Source organism: Perca fluviatilis, chromosome 5 (genome assembly GCF_010015445.1).
Source record: "Perca fluviatilis chromosome 5, GENO_Pfluv_1.0, whole genome shotgun sequence".
NCBI classification, from domain to species: Eukaryota; Metazoa; Chordata; class Actinopteri; order Perciformes; family Percidae; genus Perca; species Perca fluviatilis.
The window spans coordinates 6,176,209-6,202,868 of NC_053116.1; the positions used below are offsets into that span (position 1 = coordinate 6,176,209).

At 39.9% G+C, this 26,660-nt stretch overlaps 1 protein-coding gene across 2 annotated transcripts in view; it reads left to right on the forward strand.

Moving 5' to 3' along the window:
* Positions 1-26,660, forward strand: part of oprl1 (opiate receptor-like 1) — a 170,994-nt gene that overhangs the window by 112,359 nt on the left and 31,975 nt on the right. For both annotated transcript variants that reach the window (XM_039800990.1, XM_039800991.1), the window contains one exon: positions 456-546. In XM_039800990.1, coding sequence (XP_039656924.1) covers positions 456-546 — 91 coding nt within the window. The remainder of the gene's footprint in view (positions 1-455; positions 547-26,660) is intronic.

A 26,660-nucleotide genomic window follows, 5' to 3' on the forward strand; every position in this document is an offset into this window, starting at 1 on the left:
TAAATGGAGTCTGGTGGACTTAGCGCTTATAACCTCAGAGCTGTTTCTGGTTGAACAGAAAGGTCTTAAAGAGGTTTCAGAAAGGCCTATCTCTGTAGGGATCTTTTCCATAATGTTGTCAGACACTTTTATATTAATCTGAGCATTTCAGTGACAAAATAAAACACATTTAGTGGGAGTAAAAATGCCCATTTGCCATTGCAGCCTGGTCTGTGGCTGCCCGTTACAGCGTTGACGCTTAATACTGGACCAATTTCAAAAGATTGTTGTTCTCATCAGTCACTTACACACAAAAAAGCATAGCAAAATAGGTTCCTGGTTTAAAAAACAAACAAAACGAAATGACCCTTTAAGAAATGCCTTTTGAAATGCAGCTGACTACATGGCAGAATGATAAAAACAATTGGTCAAAGGAATCTGCAGTTCACCATCACGTCATGTGATCATGTGCTCAGGTGGTGAATATCTGTGTGTGGGTGTTGGCCTCGGCCTTTGGCGTCCCAGCCATGGTCCTGGGAAATGTGGAGGAGGAACAAGAGCATAACAGTAAGTTATTCACACACACACACACACACACACACACACACACACACACACACACAGTACATAAGTACATTTAGCTCTACACGTAGGGTAAAGGACAGGTAAGTTATTGACAAAATGCATTGTTCAAAGAATCAGGTAAACAACAGCACATATAAATCATATAGAAAACATATTGTGAATAAAAATACATGAAAAAAACAACCGATAAATTACATACAAAATATAGTTAAAGAAAAAAAGAAAAAAAACAGTAGGCATAAAAAATACATTTGGCATAAAGAATAATGAAATGAATTAACCCTCCTGTTATCCTTGGGGTCAATTTGACCCCATTCAATGTTTAACCTCTCTAAAAAAGTGCTTACCATCATTTTTTTTGCTTCATATTGAATGACTTTTCCTAATTTAATGGGGACAACTGGGTAAACATAAAATTAACATGATGATTTATTTTCAATGTCCTGTATGCATTTTGTACGCATCGGTGTTCCTTGGCGTCAATTTGACCCCAGGCTGTTTTAGCTGTATAAAACATAGAAAATATGAACATTTTACACAAATTTGCTGAGATTGTTTTAGCTGATATTGAGGTCACTTTCTCATGCAGGTTGTTGCAATTTCACAATCTTCAATTCCACTCCCCCCACCCTACACATGCACACACGCACCCACCCTCTATGATGTTGTTGTCTGTTGTTCCCGCACTCTGAGGGAGGGAAAATATGATTCCCGCACTCTGAGGGAGGGAAAATGTTGTTCCCGCACTCTGAGGGAGGGAAAATGTTGTTCCCGCACTCTGAGGGAGGGAAAATATGTTTCTCGCAGGGATGGTTTGCATCACATGATACGCAGGGGAGGGGCGAACATATAAAAGCTCACACGCAGGCACCGCTGCCTTCTAAACCTTTTCTCTTGGAAACTCACTCGAAACGCAAGAAAAGGTTTTCTGTCAGCAAAGTTTGTTCACAACTCTTGGACAATGAAAGTGACATAGAGGAGAATGTGTCCGAGACTGAGGATAATGTTGAGGAGGACCCTGATTATGAGGCATCCTCCTCTGAAGACAATGAGACTCTTGGGGTTGACCCTTCTGTTGTCTCTCAACCAACAGCACGTTACACACGTTACCTTCCAAAAATGGAAAATTATTATAATCCCTCTCCCCACTTGAACGACAGGGTAGACTTAGTGCTGCTAATGTGATAAAAATGATTCCAGGCCCCACCAGATATGCTGTCAGCCATGTCCACGACATAAAATTAGCATTTGAGCTTTACATGACACCATCAGTTGAAAAAGCAGTTGGAAAGATGTGGATGTGACAGACCTCCATGCCTACATTGGGTAGCTCATTTTGGCAGGAGTAAACAAGTCAAAAGGTGAAGCAACACTGGAATGCTGACACTGGAAAGGCAATATTTCCAGCCACTATGTCTCTGAAAACATTCAATGTTTTCTCCCGTGTCATCCGCTTTGATGACAGAGAAACGAGGCAGGGCCGACGGGACCGCGACAAATTGGTCGCAATACAGGATCTATGGGACAAGTGGGTGCAACGATTACATTGCATTTCGTGGCCGCTGTCCCTTCAGACGATATATACCTTAAAACACCAAAAATTCTTTCTTTTCAATTTAAGTTGAATCAGGGAGATTTTGTAGTGATTTTCATGTTTCAATAGTCACGTAATAGGTATTCTGTGTGTGTGTGTGTGGGGGGGGGGGTAGGGGGGCTGTCAACATTTTCTATGCCAGGTTAGCCTATCGACATAAAAATTTGGTAAAAGTTTCCTTGGGGTCAAATTGACCCCAAGGATAACGGATGTTAGTAAATTTGAGGATAACAGGAGGGTTAAATTTTCAAGAGCGCAATTTTCTAGATTATCATAGCAATTTACAACATCTTAGATTTAAAGAGTAGACAAAGTTAGTGGGTTTAAAAAAAAGTAAGACTCCAAATCTGTTCAATATCTTTTGGAAATTTCACAATCAAACAAAGGTGAGAAATTGTTTCTATATTCTGTTTACAAAACGTACAGGACGAGTCAATATCTGCATATTTAGCAATAAGATAATTAGCAGGGTATGTGTTATGTAAAATGTTGATAGGCCTACTGCAGTTATGCATGTACTGACCTTCACCACGTGTGCGTTTGAAACCCTTTTACAGCATATTCAACTCAATTCAATTTTATTTATAGTATCAAATCATAACAATAGTTATCTCAAGACACAGATAAAGTAGGTCTAGACCACACTATAATTTACAAAGAGCCAACAATTCCAGTAATTCCCCCAAGAGCAAAGCATTTAGTGCAACAGTGGCACCTTACATGCTGTACCCTACACGCATTCCACTCGTGACTGTGATTGTGTGAATTTTAATATCTAATTAATATGCAAAACGAGGTGTGATGTCAGTGAACCCATTTACAAATGTTGTCACTGTCCCACTTTTTTATTATAGCTTTAATTGCACAGCATCAGACTAATAGGCTCAACACACATTGTCGCACGGTGCCTCTTTTCCTTTTTTAAATTTCCAATCAAGCAAGCGCAGAGATGTCAAACTGACACTCCACATGGTGCTCCATGTTATGAACTTTCACACAGCACGTGCACCTTGATATCTACCGAAATAGAAAGAGATAGCCGACTCTTGGTCTCTATCGCCGAGCCAATCAGCAGAGGTCATGTTGATAAATTATGATATGACTTTGAGTCGGTCCAATTGATCATGTGATGTAACCTGTTGCACAAACTCCATGTAGCGTTCACACAGTCCAGATGCCTGAATGTTTCTATATGGAATAACTAGAAAAACATAAACATGCCAATTGCTAACATCATTTACATTATATATATATATATATATATATATATATATATATATATATATATATATATATATATATATATAAATACACACGAGTGAGATCAACTGAAGGAGGAAAATGGATTCAATCAACTGAAATCCGTAATTATACTCAGTTCCATGTGTGTTATTATACATACAAAGCAAAACCTTAATCCATTCAACTGTACAAAACATAAATTTGCTTGTGTGTGTATGTGTGTCGTATGTGCAGACAGCAGAGGAACACAAGAAAGTAGATGCAGCTTCACCAAAATGAAAACTGAAAAAGAGAACTATTTTGGTACAAACATTTACCCGCCCTGTGGCGGATAGCCCTGTGAGATTTACTGGCCAAACAGAAAATGTACCCACATTTGACGACTGGGTAAGTGTTAATTTCGGACCCTGCATACGTTCCTACAGCATAGATTCAATGCAGAACCAGGAATCAAGCTTAACCCACCCTGAGCCAAGCCTTGAGTGGCATTCAGACATTCCATTACTTCCAGTACTATGCATGCGGTGTGTAATGTCCATGGCCGACTCTCCCGAGCTGATGGATCTAATTTGTTGTTACTTTGAGCCCAGGCTGCAGCTGCATGATCCCAGATGAGAACTTAATACAATCAGGGTTCTGAATGTATTTTTCCTAACCATTAACTGTCATCATATGGAGACAACTTTTAGTCAATGATGATAAATATCAGACTACCGCTTGTTATTTCTCGTTGTACCCAACAGATCTCATTTTGTTACATAATTAGAGAGCATTGTATTTCATAAAACGTAGAAGTAGTAACAACATTATATCAGTATTTAATTATCCTATAAATAAATTGCTTTAACCAGTCTCTGGGTTTTATTGTTTAAATTATTCATGTCTTTGTTTCTACTTCTTGTGAGTGAAGGGAATATATTATGTTATATTAATAACTCTGTGGACCTGCAGCTGCCACAGAATACACAAAGAGTTCTCATTTTGCTGCTGCACGTCTAAATGTCCCACAGCGGTGGAAGAAGTATTAAGATCCTTTACTTAAGCAAAAGTACTAATAACACACTGTAAGAATACTCTGTTACAAGTAAAAGTCCTGCATTGAAAATGTTACTTAAGTAAAAGTATGTAAGTATCATCAGGAAAATGTACTCAATGCAGAAAAACCTTCACATTTTAGAGACTGGTAGAAGTAGTAGAAAGTGGCATGAAAAGAAGTAAAGTACAAGTACCTCAACATTTGTACTTAAGGGCAGTTCTATAGTAAATGTACTTAGTTACATTCCCCCACTGAAGGTGAAATGTTACTAATGATTGAACAGAATGATTAAATCTGCCGTTCCCCCCTTTCTGACACTCCTTCTGCCACCTTAACATCATTGTTATGATGAGTCTATCTTCCGACAACTAAATCTACTTTCTCATTGCTGCTTTTGCTCGTTTTATCTGATTCATTGCCCTCTCCTCCTGGAACGAGCTGGCGCCAGCCGTGAACGGAAAACCAACCGTACACTCAATTTAAAAGAGAGTCACCTGAAGTTCAATAATTAAATGGAGTCTGGCTTTAGGACGCACAACTGAACTCCATTTTCTGTAAAGACATATCAGTCAATCAGGCGCTCATCCTCTCCATGCAGGATAACCTCTTCTGCGCTGCTCTTCCACTGCATCATGGAGGATCTGATTAAAAGAAAGTTAATTTCATCTCCATCGCTCATCTCCCTGTTATTATAGGTTTGCACTTGTGTGGCAGTTTATGCTTTAGGACAGGGGTCTTCAACGTTTTTTAAACCAAGAACCCCTTAACTAAAAGAGCAGGGACCCTCTACTACATATATTGTATAAAATGAAGTTGCATATTAAATTGGGCCTAACGTGTAGGGCGGCCTAACGCCTTTATACATACCTTTTTAGTGTACAGAATAATAATAATAATAATAATTATTATTATTATTATTATTATTATTTAATAATAATGTATTAATCCTGCAAGGGAAATTACTATATTTTCACTCTGTTATTACACACATTACATTCATAAAGTTATTTTTACTATAATTGTTTTGATCGAGGTAAAGTAAACGTTTAACAGCACTGGGCTAACCCACGATTACGTTCGCCAGCTAATGTTATGTTAGCTATATAGATAGAAGGCAAATAAAATGCTAATTTAGTCAGCTATCCCACCCTGTTTTTTTTGCCTCACTCTCGCCACTAAGAAACTTCAGTCGGGATGAGAGCGGACAACAGCCCAGAGGACACAACAGATCCACAGTTATCCAGCAGTCTTACAGCAATCCGAACCCAGCCAGCACAAACTTCTGCACCGTGTGATAACGATGCTAATGGCAGTAACAGAAAGTTTTATGTTCCGTTGGGGAAACAGACCATATCGCCCCAGGCGTCCGAGTGTGGCAGATGGTGATGTGCTGAAATTCTCCCTCCTTTAGCGTTAAGCAGTCTTCTTTATAGTTACGTTTGACTTACAAATGGTGACTGTCCTGCAGACAAAAGGTGAAGGTGGGGAGAGTCCGAAAGCAACACCCGGCAACCATCCTATTAATGTAGGTGTATCCTTGGCCGGTATCTCCAGGGCCGTGGCTCAGCTCCGGAGATACTCGGCGGCCAGCCCTGAAGATATTTGGTGGCCAGCCCCAGCTGCAAAGTAAGTATCTCAGCAGGGCTGAGTAACGTTACAACAAACCCTTTTCCCCTGTAGTGGGAATTTGTCCGAAATAAGGCTCCAATTTATTAATTCCCGCGCCTTCTTACATCGGACTTAAGTTAACCAGAACACAAGGATCAATCTGAGATGAAGAGTTCAGTTAAGCAAAGTTTACTGAGTCCAGCATAAGAGTTACAACACAGCTGTGGGATCACAAAAACAGAGTCTAAGTTTCCCTAGCTACAGACATCAAGTCAGAGCCCGGTCCACCAAGTTGTCCTCCGAATTATGAGCTTATCTGTTCTCTCCCTCAAGCTTTTATCCTATTTTATCCTGTCTTCTTGTTTCTTAAGCAGAAACTGTTTACACACACACACGCCAAGGTCGGGGCCTCCGTGTGGTGCAACTTCCTAACTGTCTTTCCTGTTTTTCTGCTTATCTCTGATACACAATGCACCTTCTTTTCATCAGAGTTCACCACTTCTTCAATGACTGCACACAGCCCTTTTGCAACACAATGCAATTTTAACTGTCAGCAACTTTTATTCTACATCTCCCGGTGCTGAAAACATTCAAAAAGTGACACTGACATGAAATATATTGTGATATTGTGGTTTTGGCTGCTAGTTTCTTGCTCGCTAACTGGTCAACTAGCTAGCTAACGTTAGCTACCAATACAAATCAAATCAAGAAAACTTAATTACTTTATGTGGGGGAAACTTTTATCTATTTCATCAGAATGACATGAATAAACGTTAATAAACGTAACGTGACTAAAACTATAATGGATAAACCTATCCAATTTTATTCAATTTTATTTATAGCATTGAATCATAACAAGAGTTATCTCAAGACAATTTACAGATAGAGTAGGTCCAGACCACACTCTATAATTTACAAAGACCCAACAATTCCAGTAATTCCCCCAATGGCAAGCATTTAGTGCGACAGTGGCTAGGAAAAACTCCTTTTAGGGAGAAACCTCTGACAGACCCAGGCTGTTGGTAGACGTGTCTGACAGTGCCGGTTGGGGGTGTGATGAACAGTGGCAATAATAGTCACAATAAAGATAATGGAACAATGACCAGAAATAGTAGTTGCAGTAGTTCATGGTATAGCAGGATGTAGCAGGGCGTTACAGGACATAGCAGGGCACTGCAGAGTGTTTCAGAGCGTAGTAGGGTGTAGCAGCGCATAGCAGGGCTTGGAGCAGGACTGCCGGGACAGCTGCAACCATGATTTAGGTGCCACCCTAATCCAAGGAAACATGCTGGGCGAAAAAAAACATAAGGACATAAGGAATAAGCTCCCCGGAGCTAAGTTAGTAACAAGCATTTCTGGGACAAGGATGTACACAGATGGAAAGAAGAGAGAGAAGCTCAATGTGTCAAAGGAAGTCCCCCGGCAGTCTAAAACTATAACAGCATAATTAAGAGAGACAGGGTAAGGAGAGGAGCCTGGTCGGACTCTCCGCTGCCGGATCGGGCTGTACTGCCCTGCCTCCCTGTTCTTTGATTATATCATTGATTGTATGGTAGATTAATCAGATGACTATGAAGAGAAGCAGAGAAGAAAAGGGGTGCCATACACCCTCCCCCACCGGTCTGGCTGAACGCTGCAACTTCTCACTCCCTAAATATAAGCTTTATCGAAGAGGAGAGTTTTAAGTTTACTCAGACAGCGTCTGCCTCCCGGACCCAGACTTGATAGCTGAAGGATCTGGCTCGCATTCTACTTTAAGAGACTCTATGAACCACAAGTAACTCTGCATTCTGGGAGCTCTTCAAGATATCATGGTGCTTGACCATTTAGAGCTTTGTATCTCAGAAGAAGGATTTTAAATTCAATCCTGGATTTTACAGGAAGCCAATGCAGAGAAGCTAATACAGGAGAAATATGATATATTTTCTTAGTTCTTGTCAGAACATGCGCTGCAGCATTCTGGATCAGCTGGAGAGTCTTAAGGGTTTTATTTGAGCAACCTGATAGTTAGGAATCAGTTTTGTCTGAGTTTAACATCAGAAAATTATAGGTCATCCATGATTTTATATCTTTGATGCATGGTTGGAGTTTAGCTAACTGACTGGTTTCGTCTGGCTTGATTGATAGGTATAATTGTGTGTCATCCACATAACAGGGAAAGTTAATTAAGTGTTTCCTAATAATATTGCCTAGAGGAAACATACAGTATATAAGGTGAATAGAATTGGTCCAAGCACTGAGCCTTGTGGAACGCCATGGCTTACTTTAGTGTGCCTGGAGGATTCTCTGTTAACATTAACAAAATGAGATCTATCAGATAAATAGGACTTAAACCAGCTTAGTGTGATTCCTTTAATGCAGACTAAGTATTCCAGTCTCTGTAACAGGATGGTATGGTCAATAGTGTTGAATGCAGCACTAAGATCTAGTAAGACAAGTACGGAGACAAGTCCTTTGTCTGAAGCTTGAATGCCTTCAAATTAACGTTAAGGCTACAGCAGCACAAGGTAAAAGGATCACAGAGAAGGATTGAATGCAGATCCTGTTTGCTTTCAATAAAATAAATCACTTGATATCATGTCTCATGCACAAAGGAAAAAAATGCTGTCAAGTAAGCCGATAAAAACTGTTACCCAAATTTAAGTTAACATTCTTTGCATGCTTCATAAATAAGGATTCTTTCTCCGAGTGGCATGGGGGCATAAGAGGAAGTAGTTTGGTGCAATCACAATAATAATCAGAGAGCACCTCACCACGCTCTTATTAATGAATAGCATATCTAAAAAGCAATACGAGCAAACTAAATGTCTTGTCCCTTATGTTTGTGTACCGTCACACATCATAAAACAGGCAGCAGATCTTCTCTATCTAATAAATGATTCAATTGATGAGAAGATTTATTCGGGGATTCACAGTAAGAGGAGAGGCCAAGTGTCCATCGCATTTACAACAGTTATTAATCTCGGCTTTAATGGCAAAATATATGTTTTAAAACCCATCGCTGATGTATCCTGTGAGAGAACTGAGAACACTATTCTTCTTTCTCTTTCTTTCAATATCATTCAACGCACTGCCCCCAAAGAATGTACAAATGTATATCCAAGTGACGAATAAAAATTTACACTCTACTTAAATAGTATTTATGAAGATGTAAGTAAAACCAATGTTTGTGCAAGTTGCACTATAGTGCAGTATTGTGATGTTTAGTGATGAAGTGTTAAAAAGTTGTATTGCCTGTGGTAGGAATTTATTCTTGTAGCAGTCAGTGCGACACTGAAGCTGTCGGAGCCTTTTGGAGAAAGTAAATCCCCCCGCCATGCAGGTTTGATGTGTCTAAAAGCTAAAGCTGGTTGTTGCCGTAAGTGTAGTTCTAATACGGTAACAAAAGATGCGAGTGCAAAGATTTTGCAAGGTCAAGTTTAGCATAGCCTGGTTGCTAAGCCCTGAGGTCCCTGCAAAACAGCCATTACTTAAACACATAAAGCCAGCAATTAAACATATTGTATATATGAAAAGGGCTACAGTTACGTCCTGAACAAAACTGCTGCAACTGCCTGCTGGATTCTTAACAAATGCTGACATTCATGAAAAGATGTGTTGGAAAGTTTGACTCTGAATTACAGTCTCTCTCCTTCTGTTCATCTCAGTGTCTTTGATTCCTCGTGACACCTGACAGATAACTGCGGCTTTATTCTCAGTGTAAAATAGACTAATTTCATTTCTCTTTATACAGTATATCTGCTTATCAGTATCTGCTGAGTGGATCCAGCTGGGTCCAGCTTCTCTACACATACACAGTTTGAGTGTGTGTGTGTGTGTGTGTGTTTCAAAGGAGTGTGTTGGCCTTATAGGGTTGTGTGAGAGTGATGACAAGCATTTGTGTGCGTGTGATCTGATACCATGACACGCTCGCTGTTGGAGTTTACAGCTCACAGATGGCAGCTCTTCTCCTAAAAAGGCCAAGCCATTCGAAGAGTTCTGCTCAGTTACTGCGGAAACAGGTGCACAAAGACTTGCGTGTGATGCCCTCAAAGGGGCAATATATTACGTTATACAAACCCCAAAGCAGAAAATGACCAAAATCAGTCAAAACCCGCCCTGTGCAGTGTAAGCACACTGCCTGTTTAGCTTCCTTACTCATTTGTGTTATGACAGAGCGACCTTACTGTTTATGACATGTTTATAAGTTTAAAAGGAGAGGGTGTTTAATGCCCTGATTAATATGACTGTTGTTGTAATTCTTAAGCAATCATAATGCATTATATTTTATTAATACAAATGTATTTTTGTTTTATTGTCAGAGATCCCAATATGTGGGATTTTTTTATACTTCAAAGGTCAAAAGACATAAATTCACAGGATTAACCTTAGTTCAGTCTGGCAGAATTTTTGTCGATAACGATAGGTTACATATCGGGTGAAAACCTTTTATGTCCAAAACCGTTGCTTTTTAGAAAATGGTAAAAAAATAAAAATTGCTTAGGGGCCGTTCAGTATTTATGGAATGGACCACCGGAGGAAAATAGGGGAGAGTCATGTCTTTTTATTCTCTGTTAAGGGGAGGGTCATCCAACATTTTTTAGTCCGGGAGGGGTGGGGGGGGGGTCACCCAACTTTTGTATTCATAGAAACAGCAAAATTTCAAAGTGGCATGTTCATATTTCCTCCTTCGCTACCAGATGGGTCTGACCCATGAGTTTGCTGTGGGGCAGGGGGAGCACTGCCCCCCTGGTGGCTGAAACGGATAATTGCATTGTTTAAAAAATTTGTGGAATAATTACATCTGGCATGACCAGATATTTCATAAATATCTCAAATAACACAAAACAACTAAATGGTGGTAGGTAATACATCAGATTTAATATACTGCTTTAGTAAAAAAAAAAATATTTCCTGGCAGGATGCAAAAAATGAAAATGACTGTTGCTAGTCTGGACATCTTACCGTGCCAAGGTTGCAATAAAGGTTTCCTAAATGCGACATTTGATGTCAGCTTACTAATTGATTGCGGGTTTTGTGTCGATTTGGACTTACGTTTATTCCACTTTGTTTAAACGGCGAAGTGGAGGAAGCCTAGTGATGAGTCCATAGCAACCAGTTTGTGTGTTGAATGTTACCCAGAGTGCCTTGCTGAATGGTCTCAATGTTTTATTGTTTTATTTCATGTGAATACTAGTTTACTAGAGGAGTAGCTTAGTATTTGAAGTAATGCAGTAATGCAGGAAGTGTGCATTTAGTTTCCATGCTTATTGTGTTTCCACGTTAGTGAGAAAATCTACTGAAATGGCCACCACACCACAAATTCAATTTCAATTCAATTTTATTTATAGTATCAAATCATAACACGAGTTATCTCGAGACACTTTACAGATAGAGTAGGTCTAGACCACACTCTATAATTTACAAAGCCCCAACAATTCCAGTAATTCCCTCAAGAGCAAGCAGTGCGACAGTGACGAGGAAAAACTCCCTCTTGGGAAGAAACCTCGGACAGACCCAGGCTCTTGGTAGGCGGTGTCTGACGGTGCCGGTTGGGGATGCGATGAACAGAGGCAATAGTAGTCACATTAATAATGGAACAGTGACATGGTAGTCATAGTAGTTCATGTCATATCAGGGCGCTGCAGGGCGTTACAGGATGTAGCGTGGCCCAGCAGAGCATGGATGGACGCAGCAGGAAGCAGCAGGGTTCAACAGGATGCAGCATGACACTGCAGGGCACCGCAGAGCTTAGCAGGGAGTGCAGCAGGACCACGGCGACAGCTGCAACCAAGATCTTGGTTCCAACGTTCTCCAAGGAAATACGCTGGGTGAAAATACATAAGGACTCCGGGGAGTAAACTCCCCAGAAGCTAGGATTAGTAACAAGCATTTCTGGGACGGGATGCACACAAATGGTAATAGAAAGGGAGAGGAGAGAGCAGCTCAGTGTGTCAAAGGAAGGAAGTCCCCCGGCAGTCTAGAACTATAACAGCGTAACTAAGAGAGACAGGTCATAAGGAGAGGTGGCCTGGTAAAAGAGGAGTGTGATGCGTCAGATGAGAATGCAGAGGTTTAGTCACGTATGTCATGGCTGTATAAAAGCAATGGGAATCTGTATATCTTTGCCAAGCGCAAACCAGTACAGAAGGTATTGATAAATTATTGGGGAGGGTCATGCCTTTTTTCCAAATTGTTTTGGAGTGTCATAGAAAAATTATTACTGGTGAGGGGAGGATCATGTCTATTTTGACTAAAGGTCCCAAAACTCCTCCGGTAGCCCCTGAAATAAATAACAAACAGTCCCTTATGTGAAAACATTTTATTGAGCTATTTACCTTCGTCAAAGTCAGATAAAATCGCCTCTTAACTGTTAAAGTATTTGTGAAACCGCCTGACAGCGGCGATTGTTTTAAGAGCATTTAAATTAATGTTCATCGTGTAGCAGGTACTGGTACCAGCTACACGTCAGTGTAGTTGTATAGGACATAGGACATAGGATTCCCAATATCATCACAGCCTCCTGATAAAATAGAGTGTACTTTATAGGATGTGTAGAAATCTTGAACAAATGTTGTCTTTTGGAGATATTTCACTCAGAGTATGTTAGAACACCCCCAAATATCAAAGCAGGAAACTCATTTAAACACCAAACTCACCTTGGAAATCCTGGAAGTCTGTTTGTCTCTCCATCTGTCCGTCTAGTTTTCACTTTCTCTCAGCATTCTGCTCTTCATCCTCTCCCTTTTTATCCCATACCACCTTCTCAAAGCCTGTCTTTCGATGTATATCATGTCAGGCTGGGCGATATGAGGATATACATATTGTCAAAATGTATTAGATTTTCCATTGTATAGATTTCCATATCGTTCCATTGCCCAACTGCATTATGGCAATATTTACGCCATTTGGATGACGCTTTACGCCCTGATTATTTTGATGTTATGTTCATTTTGTACCAAAGTTCTTAATGAAATGAAAAAATACTTAATTTCATTTGTCAAGTATTTAATTCACACAGGAGTATACAAAATACATGTGCTACGAGTCAGTTCATATATATATATATATATGAAATGATAAGGATTGGCCAGCGCCTAATATTAATGCACAGTTGATACAAGGATGCTGCAGGCTGGTAACTGGGGGGACATTTTATCAGAATGCAGCATAGAAAATATGCTTAGAAATATAGGAAATATTGGATAGAGTAACATATTATAATTCTGCTAAATAAAACATCACATTCATTATTAGTTTCACTTGTTTTCATTTTAAACAAATTGTATATCCAAATACAATACACATTTTCTATAGGCTCGGCCTTCCACTTAAAAAAAAAAATCATATTTCAGGGAGGACACTAATCAAAAAGCAGTGCACTAGCAAAAATCGGGGAAGTAGAAGACTGTCTACAAAAATGTATTGATCTGTAAACATTTTAAAGCCGTTAACGTTTTCACATGCCGCTCTGCCCTCCCCTGCTCTCTCCCGTGTCGGCGTGCAGACCTGCGTGAAGCTGCTACGAGTCAGTTCACCTTAACCAGACCAGGATTGCCAGCTGGCATGTTGGGAAGACATCCAGTCCCCTGTCAGCCTGCAGCCACACTCGCTGCTGACCTGGCTGCACTCTCTTGTCTGCTATTTCCCAGCAGTGTTTTACATTTACCTCAATGCTGAAGACTCTAAAATGGATTTGGAGAGAGAGAGACAGAGTGAGAGAGAGAGAGAGAGAGAGAGATCTTATTTTTAATGACAGTGTGAACACATACCAACGTTGACTGGAACATTTGGTAACACTTTACTTGAAGTTTTCTACATAAGAGTGACATGACACTGTCATGAACACATGACACGCACGTGACATTGTCATGACACAGTCATGACACATGAACCCTAATCCTAACCATAACCATAACTTTTCATGACAAAACCGAATGACACTAAAAAAGCATTGTCATAAACGTTTATGACTTGTTTATAATGGTTATGACACGTTCATGACAGTGTCATGTCACTCTTATGTAGAAAACTTCAAGTAAAGTGTAACCAAACATTTTTAGTTCTCTTATATGTACATGATTTGTGACTATGATTTTATTTCATTCTACCCCCACCAAATCATTATGCTCAGGCAACAGCCATTATCGGTGCAGGTTACACAATTTACAAAAAGTAAGAGAATTGCATGTTTTGAATGCATTGAATCATGTTTTAATCCTAATGCAGTCAAAATTAAAACGTGTAGAGGAAAAAGAAGAAGGTGAAAGAGTAAATGTGGACCAGCCTTTGACTCAATATGAACAAAACTTGACCTGGTGTTCCCAGTATATGTTTCAAATCATGTCGAAAAGGATGAGCAAGGCCATGTAGAATGTTGCTGCAATGTCCATACAGTCTAATTAAGCAGCCTGTTCTCATGAACCATATGTTCGCACTATAATTCGTAAGTATTCAACGTTTTTTTTTTTCGCTGTGTCCACCACATTGACTGCTGCTGTATAAGTACACGACTGGCTGCGTGGGGAGAAGGTCGGGGTGTATGGGTGGGCGTTAAAACACAGGACTTTCATGTCAGAAAGTAGGAGTTTGCTTCCTGGGGAAATGTGTGTTAATTCGTAGTGTTTTAATCCAATTCAACATCTTTTTCCTAAACTCAACTAGTTGTTTTGGTGCTTAAACGTAACTTTCGTCGCCGCATAACGCTTACTTTTTGTGGCCTTAACTTAACTGTAATGTCCGGAAATACAACTGGCAGCTCGTGGTGCGTTGTACCCGGCTCAAAGTCACCTATTCTTGGGTTACTGAACCACCAACTACCGCTGATACAACGGAGCACCGTGCGGAGCACCATGCGGAGCACCATGCGGAGCACCGTAGCCGGTGTCGCAGAGCTCTGTAGCGGCTAAACACATCTACTAACTACCTCTGATACGGCCGAGCTGTGACGGAGGTCTGTAGCCAGAGTCACGAAGGTCTGTTGCAGCTTAAAAAAACTAGCAACTGACGCTCGGTGTAATGGCGCTCATAGCCAGCCACTGTAGCCGGCGTACTATGTCTTACGTTTTGGTGTGAAAACTTTTTTCGTACAATATCATAGGAGCCCGTTCATGATAATGCGTTAAATTAAGCAGCATTCACTGGACCACAATATCTTGAATTGTCACTATCAGTTATGAGATGGTACATTTATTTAGTTCACATCGGTCAAATAGTTTCTTTGTTGCAGTATAATCCTCATCCTCCATTGCTCTTGGGATTCCCCAGGGTCATAATTGGGGTTCCTTAAAAAATAAATTGCTCAAGTGGACAGAGGTTTTTCTAATTTCTCCCACTCTTGCTAGCGTGTAGAATAATATGAAGTTAGAAACAAATTTGAGTCTCGTTGCAATTCAGCTTAGTAACATCACCCAGATCAGCCCTTCTGCCCACAGACCCAGTGGAGGTCATCAATGCTTTTATTTCCTCCAGCCTTAATTACGGCAACTAGCTTTCTATCCTCTTGCCCCAGCAATCAAAATACTTTAACTGCAACTAGTGCAGAACACTGCTGCCAGACTGCCAACACATTCCACGAGAGGACGTCTTGTTATTCCAATCCTTTCTGCCCTTCATTGCCTACCTGTCAGTTTTAGAATTGATCTTGCTACTGGTTTTTAAAGGCATGCATATTCAGGCTCTTGCTAGTCTGTGAATTGATTTCCCCTCTTAGCCCCCCCCGAGTTACCTATAGCCTTTCAAATCCATCTTAACCCTCCTGTTGTCCTTGGGGCAAATTGGACCCGTTTAGAAAAATAACATAAATGGTTCCATACCACACTCTTCTTAAGTAAAATTAAGGATCAGATCTGTGAAATATTTGAAAAAATACCCAGTATCCTGACTAAACTTTGACAGTCTGTGATTTTCCACTCAAGCGTAACTAGCTGTTGAAATAACTTGAAATTATTAAAAATTGAGGTAGGCTTTAATTTCATATAAATGAGGTTTATTGACCATAAATTCCCCATAAAAGTGTAAAACTAGAGGCAATAAGTTCATGTTAGTAGTCTATCTGGTGGTGGTGAATAAAAAAATAACGCAGAAAAAAGCTAAAAGATACATTTTAAAAAGGGTCTAAATAAGGGTACATTTTCCCAGGAGAATAACAAGTAGCATGGTCGACGGGCAGCCAACACAAGGGTTAAGTGCTATTTTATCTAATGACTCTCTGTTGCTGTGTGATGCTGCTTTGAGAATTACTGCACATAAGAAGTAAATATTGAAGAATTGGAAGATGCACTAGTGAGGGCGCATAGTGGGGAGCAATTATTCTTGTAATATTTATGTTAATGCTAAACATAGAGCAAATCACTGAGTGAAACGCCAGTGATTTTCCACATGGCCACACATAGCACAGCTATAATCAGTGCTATTTTGCAGTTAAATGGAGTAATATGTTGTAGCTAGCAGGCGAATGGGAGGTCTAGTTGTTAGATATTGATCCGGTCTCAGCCTGCAGCTACAGCCTAATCTTGTATTCATTTTTATTAGTCTACTCTACAGCTAAGCTCTCCTGCCTTCTCTATTCATCTCCTGTTTACTCACCTCTTCCTTTTTCCCCTTTAAACTTTCCTTCCTCTCTCCCTTTATCTCATTCATGTCATTCTCATTTCATTTTCATCTCGTTGATCTTATTTGTGTCACTCTCATCTACATTTCATTCTCATCTAATTCATTTCTTTCTCGTTAGCTTTTCACCTCATCCACTACAGTAATGTCTGCTTCATTTTTATTCATATTTTATTGTCATCTGTATTTCATTCGCATTCTCAACTCTTTCTTGTCATTCTCATATCGGTCTCTCTGTTGTGCTCTTCTGTCACTACATTCATGTTATTCTCATCCTTGTCTTGTTCTTTCAACTCTCAATTTTTTTCTCGTTCTCCTCTCCCTCGTTTCATTCTCATTCTGCCAGTTATCCTCTTCTCTTTGCCACACCCCTCTGCTTGCATTTTCGCTCCGTTCTTCAAATCTTTCACCCTCACTCCAGTTCAATATTTCCTTCTCAATCTCCTTCCTTTCTTCCCTTCCCATCTCACCTGTCCTCTGCTTCCTATGTAATTACAATTTGTTTGTTTATCGTGTGCGTTCTTACATGACTGCTAGCTGTACAACAAGTTGACAATCAGGGAAAATAAAGTTTCACCCTACTCCACTTCTATTCCTGTCCTTTTCTCCCCTCCTGTAAACAAACAGAGTGGCTTCATAACCCGACAGCTGCAGGGAAAGTCATGGCACGCCGCTCTCAGTAATTGGGGTCAAAAGCCTTGCCGCTGGACACAGTGGCAGGAAGGAGGCTATAATCAGCAAGCCACACTGCTGTCACTAATAGATGCTCGGAGTAATCTCTCCAAAAGACTTAGGGATGTAAAGTGTTCCCTGGCAGCACAGAGAAGTCTGTTAGTGAACTGTTAGTTCAGTTCAGGCACACACTGTTTGAGTAGCTACATAAAGCTTTGGTAATGCTTCTGCTCCAATGCACACTAGGTATGGTTTACATTCAAAGTTTTAACCTCTCTTTTTTTTCTGATTTGAGTGACTTTTGAAAATTCTTTACTGGGAATAACCCCTTGAGATGAACCATACAATACAAAACAAACATTTTGAACATATTTCTTAACATTCAAAAGGACTGTCGAATAAATGAAATTCTATTTTATTCATAGTGTCAAATCACAACAGGAGTTATATAAGGACACTACAGATAGAGTAGGTCTAGACCACACAATCATTTACAAAGCAGCAAAAATTGCCCCCCAAGAGAAAGCATTTGGTGCGACAGTGTCGAGGTAAAGCTTCCTTTAAACAAGCAGAAACCTCAGACAGACCCAGGCTCTTGGTGGGCGGCCATGTGCCGCTGCCCGTTGGGACACAGAAACACTGATACAGAAATATGATTTCATAATAATTGTAGCAGTTGGTATGATGCACAGTGGCAATTCTAATAGCAATGAAGATAATACAACTATCACTAGAAATAATAGTAGTAGCAGTGCAGGGTGTAGCAGGGCATTGAGCAGGACCACGGCAGTAGCTGCAAAAAAAAAATATAAAGATCTAGGTGCTACCACAATCCAATTACAATTGTAATCTTTTTAAAATGACCCTATGTGTTTCTTTCCTGGACCTTTAGTGTCTGTCCATTTTGACTCGCCAATCAGCAGCAAAGACGGATGTAACGTGTTGTCGGTATTTGCACTGCAAATGTTTGCAGACATTAGTTGATGACCATTTATTTTGCCATTTAGTTTGGGGGACTTGTTGCTTTGAACACACCCTCATCTAACATTCAAAGCTACACTTCAGTCCAAAGGGATAATGGAGGCTGAAAGGGATCTTCTTCTAACCATATTATCTTTAATATTTCGACCCTGATAAAACAGTGCATATATGAAGTATGTTCAGAATATATCATAGTCTTACACATTTCCTGTAAATTGGTTAATATTTCTGGAAGAGGAACACCCACAGTGAAGCTTGATATTACTTATGTAGGCCTATGTTAACGTTATTGAAGGTTTTATTAAATCAAATAGATATTCTAATAATAAGTCATTATTTTAACCATGCATAATTATTACTGCCATGCCTCATCATCTATGATGGTGTGGTATATATTTAATGAGCTAGTTATTGTAAAAGCAGTGAAATATTCAGTAATAATGAGGTGATGTGTCACACATCATTAACTGATGATGATACTGATGATACATACTTGTACTTTACTTGAGTCTTTTCTTTTCATGCCACTTTATACTTCTACTCTGCTACATTTGAAAGAGAAATATTGTACTTTTTCTCCACTACATTCATCTGACAGCTTTAGTTACTAGTTACTTTACACATTACAAGTCTAGTTGAAAAGATTAGACCATTAAACACACAACTGTTTGGATTCTTTCCACTTTCTAAAATGGGGGGATTTTTATGCATTGAGTACATTTACTCTTAATACTTTAAATACATGTTCCTGATTATACTTACATACTTTTACTTAGGTAACATTTTCAATGCAGGACTTTTAACTATTTTTACAGTGTGGTAATAGAAAAGGATCTGAGTACTTCTTCCACCACTGCAAAAAACCAAGGTCTACCATTTTCAGTGTTAGATTACAGTAAAGGGTCTCTATAGAGCACATACAGTACTTCCAGCCATGCTATGTAATAAACCACTCCTGTTTCTATATTTGGCTTTCATTTAATTTTGTTTCCCAGCACAATATTATCATTCTGTGGTGGCAATGACACTGTGTCCCTGTGTCGCGACTGCCACTGGCCTTTTTTTACAGCACACTGCTGCCTGGGTAACATGCTCATTTAGAATGTAGTGTCTGGATTTCATCTTATATTCATCAATAATGGGCTCTCTCTTTGCTTTTTATGTGAAAGCATGTGGGAAGAATGTAGTATGTTGATTAAAATATACTCTGCACCACCACAACATGCAGATACAGTACATTCAAATACAATATTACTTAATAATTAGGGCTGGTTTCAAATAATTGATTCCCCAATTAAAATTGATAATTATTTGAGTAATCTGATATCGATTAATGAAATCCTGAAATGGATCTGAAAATCTCTTTTATATCCAAGCAAAGTTGGTAGCATAACTAAATTTCCCAAACCTAATTGATATCCAATTGAATCGGATATGTAATCAGATTGATCCGGGAAATTATTGCCAATCCCCAGCATTTTACAATGTTTTAATTGATTTTTTATATGAAATACAACTACAACTTCTAACAAGCCCCTGTCCCAGCGAACAACAACATTTCTCTCTTAACCTCTGTTGAACTATAACAGCTAAACAACAAAAAGCTAATTATATGACAGTAATACAGCATGAAACACAACAGAAAACATAACTTAACTTATTTTTTTATTTATATAACATTCTTTTAACTTAAACTAAACCACATGTAGTAGGGGAATGTTTTGCAGATTGCAGTATCAGGGTAGGTGCATTGTATCCAGGTTAGATCTCAGAGCAGTCCATTACTGGCTTGATGTACTACTTTTTTTAAACAAATGGCATAATGCACTACATACATAGAAGTATGTATTTAACTTGGTGCACTTTATATAATAAACTCTAATAAGGTTGTTCATAGATATTTATAATTGCATTTCATTTAAGTGTGCCTGGATTAGCTCATATCAGTATTAATGACTGGAGCATAGCGTTGGAGAATGCAGCTTGCATCAGCTGATTGGCATCAGCTGATTCACTCCATTTATGCTTCCCAATCACAGGTTCATTCGCAAGCTGTTTGGCTACCACACCACTACTAGTCTTGCATTGCCAGACCTTCCTCCACGGCACTGCGGAGGAGGGTTTGGCTAGTCCACACAGCATTCTGGGATGGGAGAAAAATGTGCTCTGGTTTATTGGCATTTCTTTAAACCAATCAGAATCGTCTTGGGCGGTGCTAAATGTCTGGATGTAGAACTTGTGGAACTTGTTTTGGTGGAACATGTAAGTTCAAAGGTTGTTTTAGTCGTTCAACAGAAAACTCAGATTGGACAGATAATCTAGTTAGCTGTCTGGATTTACCTTGCATTTGCTAGATAGTTGGAGATCTCAATCCCCCTAATGTTGAACCCAAAGACCTTGTTCCTCAGAAATCAACTGGAGTTTAGAACGGCCCAAAATTAGGGACTTCCGGCGGGACCTCCGGCGGCACCGGAGCAATCCCCTAAAGGAATCGTCATCGATATAGACTGATCACGTTCCAACACTATTACTATTACTAAACGCCTCCTCACTTCCTGAAATCCCTGCAGCCTTCTGAAGACAGAAGGACATGTGTTGATAGATCTGCAGCCTCTGCACCACAGCGCGGTGTCATTAATCATCATAAATCACATGCAAATGACACCACACTGCTTTTGCACTTTGCAGAATCTCCCAGCAGAATCTGTGTTGCTGCTTGAATTCGTCGAAGAATATTCTCATAGTTCTGTATTTGGATTATCACAATCAGAAAAGGATGTAATGCCAAGTAAGTAACACTTACAAGGAATGTGCCTTGGTGGTTGGTGCATATATAAACAAACATAGTAAACATGAATATGAAATAAACAATAAATGCACTAAATAGCTGTTAAACATAAGAAAAAAAGAGAGAGGCTGAATGGTTTAGTGTATAGAGTGTGCACTAATGTTTAGGGATGAGACATTGAAGAGTGAATTGTCTGAATAAAAAGTCCAGCGGTCAAATGTGATGGAAGAAAACTGTGTCAAAAGAGCAACTGAGAATAGTGCCCGCACATGTCAACCTGTGAAAATGTCAGTACACACACACACACGCACACACACACGAACAGCCTTCTGACTGTCATGCGTGTGATCTTTGTTCACCCCATGTGTTTTGCCTGAAGCTACAATGTGAAATGAGCTGCAAACATACAAATGTCATGCACAGGATGAAACTTTGTCAGTAGTATAAAGATGGCGGTTTTGCGCGTGCATGTGTGACGTCATCTCACACGCACACGCAAACCTGCCATGCCAACTGATGATATGTGCGTGCGTGATGACGGCGCGGCCGCACGTCGTTACTCGCGATCGCCATCTAGTGGCTGAATATGTTAGTGCATCTAATCGTCGAAGCTGCGCACGCATCTAGCGGATGTGATGACGTCGCGGATCGAACGTTGGCACCCCCCCCGCGCCATCTAGTGGCCGAATATGGTAGTGCATCTAATAGTTAGAGCTGCGCGCATCTAGCCGGATGTGATGTCGCTGATCGAGCATTCGACTATGAGTGGCGCATCTGGTGTCGAATATGTAGTGCATCTAATCGCGATGTGATGATGTGATGGACGTCATGGTTTACGTGGGGGTGAGGCATCATTTACATTTTGTAAAAAAAAGGTGTTAATACGTCTGATAGACCAATGGTTAGCTGTTAAGAATGGGTTTGCTATTGGTTTGATTTTAAAAACGCGCCCTACAGGGTGGGGTTTGTGGTGTTTAAAACCCCTTGTTTCAAGGCTGTCTGCTCACTTTTTTATCCACCATTTTTAGCTGTTCTGCTAGCTCGCTTGCTGCCTCGTTTTCTCAGACTTCCTCAAAATTCTCTGGAGTTTTCACTTTTTAATTACTTTTTTTTTGGGAAAAAGCAAAGAGGAATCGTTTTTCAGCCATGGCTTTCCCCGCATTTGGACAACAATCTGGATCATCTTTTGTTGAAGAAGGTGAGACATCTAGAACAGGAGCCACTACATTTGGTATGCGCCTAACCCGCCAAAAGAGCTATGGGGATGCGGTGAGACTGATACTGGAACAACATGCAGTTTGAGTCAGGCCCCTCGAAGAAGCGATTCCGTTCGGAGATCTTTCCTACAAGCATGACTGAGCCATGTACATCTGATCTGGAATATGTCGGTGTCAATGGATACCGTTATTCAATTCAATACAGTGCAGGATAGCGTAACATTAGCTGTTTACACTAGTGTTGCTGTAGAACTATCTAGCAAAGCCAAAACAGCCTGTACAATTTCTGTGAAAGACTGGGGCCTTTTCGTGATGTTGTCTCTCTGGACCTTGATAATCCTGGCTTGCCTGAGCTGGTGTATGTGTCTCAATGGGACAGTCGTGATGGCTCTAGTATCTCGTGTGGAAAGCAGACCGTTTCACTAGGCCTGCAGAGGATTTTATTTTCCTTAGCGTATTATGCAGTGAAAGGGGAGAAGTTAGTTGCTACCCGCGGTCATGAAGAATGGAAGTTAAAACCGTATCCTGTATCTACACGAGGAATACAACAAATGGTTTAAAAATGTGTTCTTTATACAATGGTGTGACTGGGAGATTTTGAAGAAACAGTTTGACACCATCGACTATGTCATCAGAAGAGACAAAATAAGGAGTTCTTATGAGAACATAAGAAAAAGATTGATATTTGGGGACACTGACCAACAGTCTCTGCCCCTGCCACGGAACCTATACAAACCTAAAATCATCAGACACAAAGACTAGCAAAACGGTGGGTCTAATTTGTATATGCTAATTATTTGCCAAAATAGTTAAAATGCTTTTCTTTTCTTTTTTTTTTCATGCTAACTGTGATTGTAATGTGTTATTTTTTTTCTTCCCAGAGGATCTGGAGTGGTTTCATTCAACCCCCTCAGGTACGCCTCCTAACACCCCTGGTCTATTTGCACCCCTAACGGCATCCGGATCTCCTCAACCCCTTTCATCATTGTCATCATCGCCACCTCTATCGCCGGAACACTTCCTGCCGCCCCCACCTACACCTCCTCTGCCACCATCTCTATTGTTTGGGGCACTTCCCCCTCAGACATGTGCATATCAAGCTATACCCTCAACAACTGCTGTATTACAACAGGGAGGTGTTGCTGATTGTTCGGACACAGAGGCGCCTGATCAGACTGATGGTGTGGTGTCATCTTTGTTTATAGATAGCGTTAAAACAGCTTCTCTACATCTTCTTAACATAGTTCTTTACAAGTATTTGGAAGAGCTTTGTTCGGGGTGTCAGATCAATCATCCAAGCCAGAAACAGCATGCCTGTTTACATGGGCTACCAGAACACTTCTACACTGTCCACTTTGAACAGCTTATGAAAAGACTACTGACTGATAAATTCATTGGTGTCGTGCAACGTTTTCTGTCCTTGAAACATCTCACGGCTGATGAGGGTAGAATCAGGGGAGTATCTGAAACAGTTTTGTACGAGTTGAAAACGTCTGAAGATGTTACGACTAAAATCAGTGCTATGTATGACTCTATGATAGGGAATGATCTTGTCAAAATAGCCGAAATTAGAGAGATTGGTGACTATTGGAGAGATTTATATGCTAGAAAAAACTAACAGGGTGAAAATATGGGGAATTGTTTATGTGTAATGTATAACCATATCAGTGAGCGATACCACGTATCGCATTTATCTGGTATTTTAGATCAAGCCATTGCTAATAATGTGAACGATGTTGAAAAATACCAATGTAAGAGTGTCGATGTAGATCGTACAGTTGTGAGTAGGTTAGAAAAACTGATGGTGATTGTAAGAAGACAACATAGCACCCCTCCTTGGGAGGATCTGTTGCAGATGTTATTATCAATGTTAATGACACGTGAGAGCATAGTGGAAACATTTTGTGATGTCATAGCCAACATTACACGTAATTTTAAGATGCTGAAAGTTTATCACCTGCTTACTATGTATACAATGCTTGTAGACACCGTGAGTTTGTATGTGCAAGAAAAACAGTATACCGATGTCTTACAGGATTTGCAAAAACTGCATATATTCATAATCAGTAAAAGCAATGTATCCGTATTAGCCAATATGCTATCTATGATAGAATAGGTTTCACTGTCTTCATAACTGTCATATGTAGGACTGTGTGAGTGTGTTTTGTAAAAATAAAAAGAATGACATAACTCTAATGTGTTCACTTGTGTTTTAAATGAATCATGGAGAAGGTTATGCACAAAATATACTATGATCCGTCCAACCCAGGAGGGTTAGGAGGTGTACAGAGGCTCCGTGATTCCGTCAAAGAATTTACCGGCTTGTCTCCAACTATCCCCACGGTTAAAAAGTTTCTGCTGAGGCAGGATGCATATACACTGCACGCCCTGCATTGAAACACTTCCCAAGAAACAGAGTGATTGTTAATGGTATCGATAAGCAATTTCAGGCTGATTTGGTCGATATGTCTGAATATTCAACGGAAAAGCGATAATGTGCAGTATTTATTGACATGTATTGATGTGTTTTCTAAATATGCCTGGGTAATATGTCTTAAAACAAATCGGGGCCTAAGCGTGACAAGTGCCTTTAAGGAAATATTGGAACAAGGACGCATACCCCAGAAGCTTCAAACAGACTCTGGAAAAGAATTTTATAATAAGGTTTTTCAAAAATTGATGACACAATATAAAATTCACCATTTTTCCACATCGAACGAAACAAAAGCAAGTGTTGTTGAGCGTTTCAATAGGACTTTCAAAACCAGAATGTGGAGATATTTAACCGTTGCTTTACCCGCCGCTATATTGAGGTAGTACAAGATATGGTTGCTGCTTACAACTCTGCATACCATAGGTCAATAAAAATGGCACCGTCCTCCGTATGTAAAGACAATGAGAAAACTGTCTTTAACACTCTGTACAAACTGAAACCACATGGAACAGTGCTGTTTAAATTTCAGATGGGGACACCGTTAGGATATCAAAGCACAGAGGGTTTTCGTAAAGGTTACGAACAGACGTTTACAGATGAGTTTTTACAATATCAAAACGTATAGGTAGAACTCCTCCTGTTTATATACTGAAAGACAATAGTGGGGGAGCGGTGACAGGTACCTTTTCGAAGCCGAGTTACAGTCTGTAATTGTAGACAAAAACAAAGTGTTTAAAATTGAGAAAGTGCTGGCTCGGAGAAAACAGGACGGTAAAAAGCTTGTACTTGTGAAATGGTTAGGATGGCCTCAGAAATTCAATTCATGGCTCTCTGAAAAAGACATAGTTGATGTAAGATAAAAGCGGCTGTACCAGTCTTGTAATATTAGTCATTGTGTTTTGTTAGTGAAAGGTATTGGAGCTATGAATAAGAACGGATTTTTGCTAGCCGCCTAGTAATGCCTCACAATTAGTTTATCCAAATAATAAGATTTGGCAATTCAGAACAAAACTGGCTAAACCACTCATATTACAAGAGCCGTATGAAGTTGGTCTTATTGAAATTCAATACCCCAGGGTCTGGAATAGTTTCACTGAGAATGATGCCAAGGTTGATTTCATACACCGCAACGAAAATGTTCAACAAGCTAAGGCTAACAGTTGGTTCTTATAATACGATCGACAGCATTGTTAAAGAATATAATATGAAATGTGCTGCTAACCCAACCCTAGCCCACATAACTATGACACACAATCCTATCACTAATAAGATTCTTTTCACGGGAGGAGACGGTTGGAATATTGTGTTTAAGGGGCGTCTGGCCGAAATTCTTGGGTTCATTCCAGACTCTGTGTTCGAAATTCACATTGGCCCTCATTTAAAATGTGCAGCTCCACACCCCGGCAGACATTCATGGGGTGCGTTATAATATATTTATTTATAGTGACATTGTGGACTACCAGCTAGTCGGTGATAGTCATGTACCCTACTCCGTTGTATAAATATCTCTGATGAGAGCAAACGTATGCCCACTCTAAGTTACGACAGTCCTCACTACACATCGTTGCGCGCTCCGGAGTATTACTGATATTCAAATAGAACTACGAGACGATCAGAACCAACACATCCCTTTCTCATACGGAAAAGTAATTGTCAAACTACATTTTAGACCTGTGAAACAGCATTGAAATGATGAGGCAGCGTACACATCCGATGATGGAAGATATATGCACTATTACATGAATCAAGCTGGTGGAGAGTTGCCGGGATTCATAGGCTCCAGCACACAATACGGACATGGATTAGGGGGGATATTCAGAAATTTATTTCGAATGGCTGTCCCCCTTTTAAAAAAGGGGTTTAATATAGCCAAACCTCATCTGAAAACAGCAGCAAGTGGTTTTATTGGTGATGTTGTGACTAATGTCAGGAAT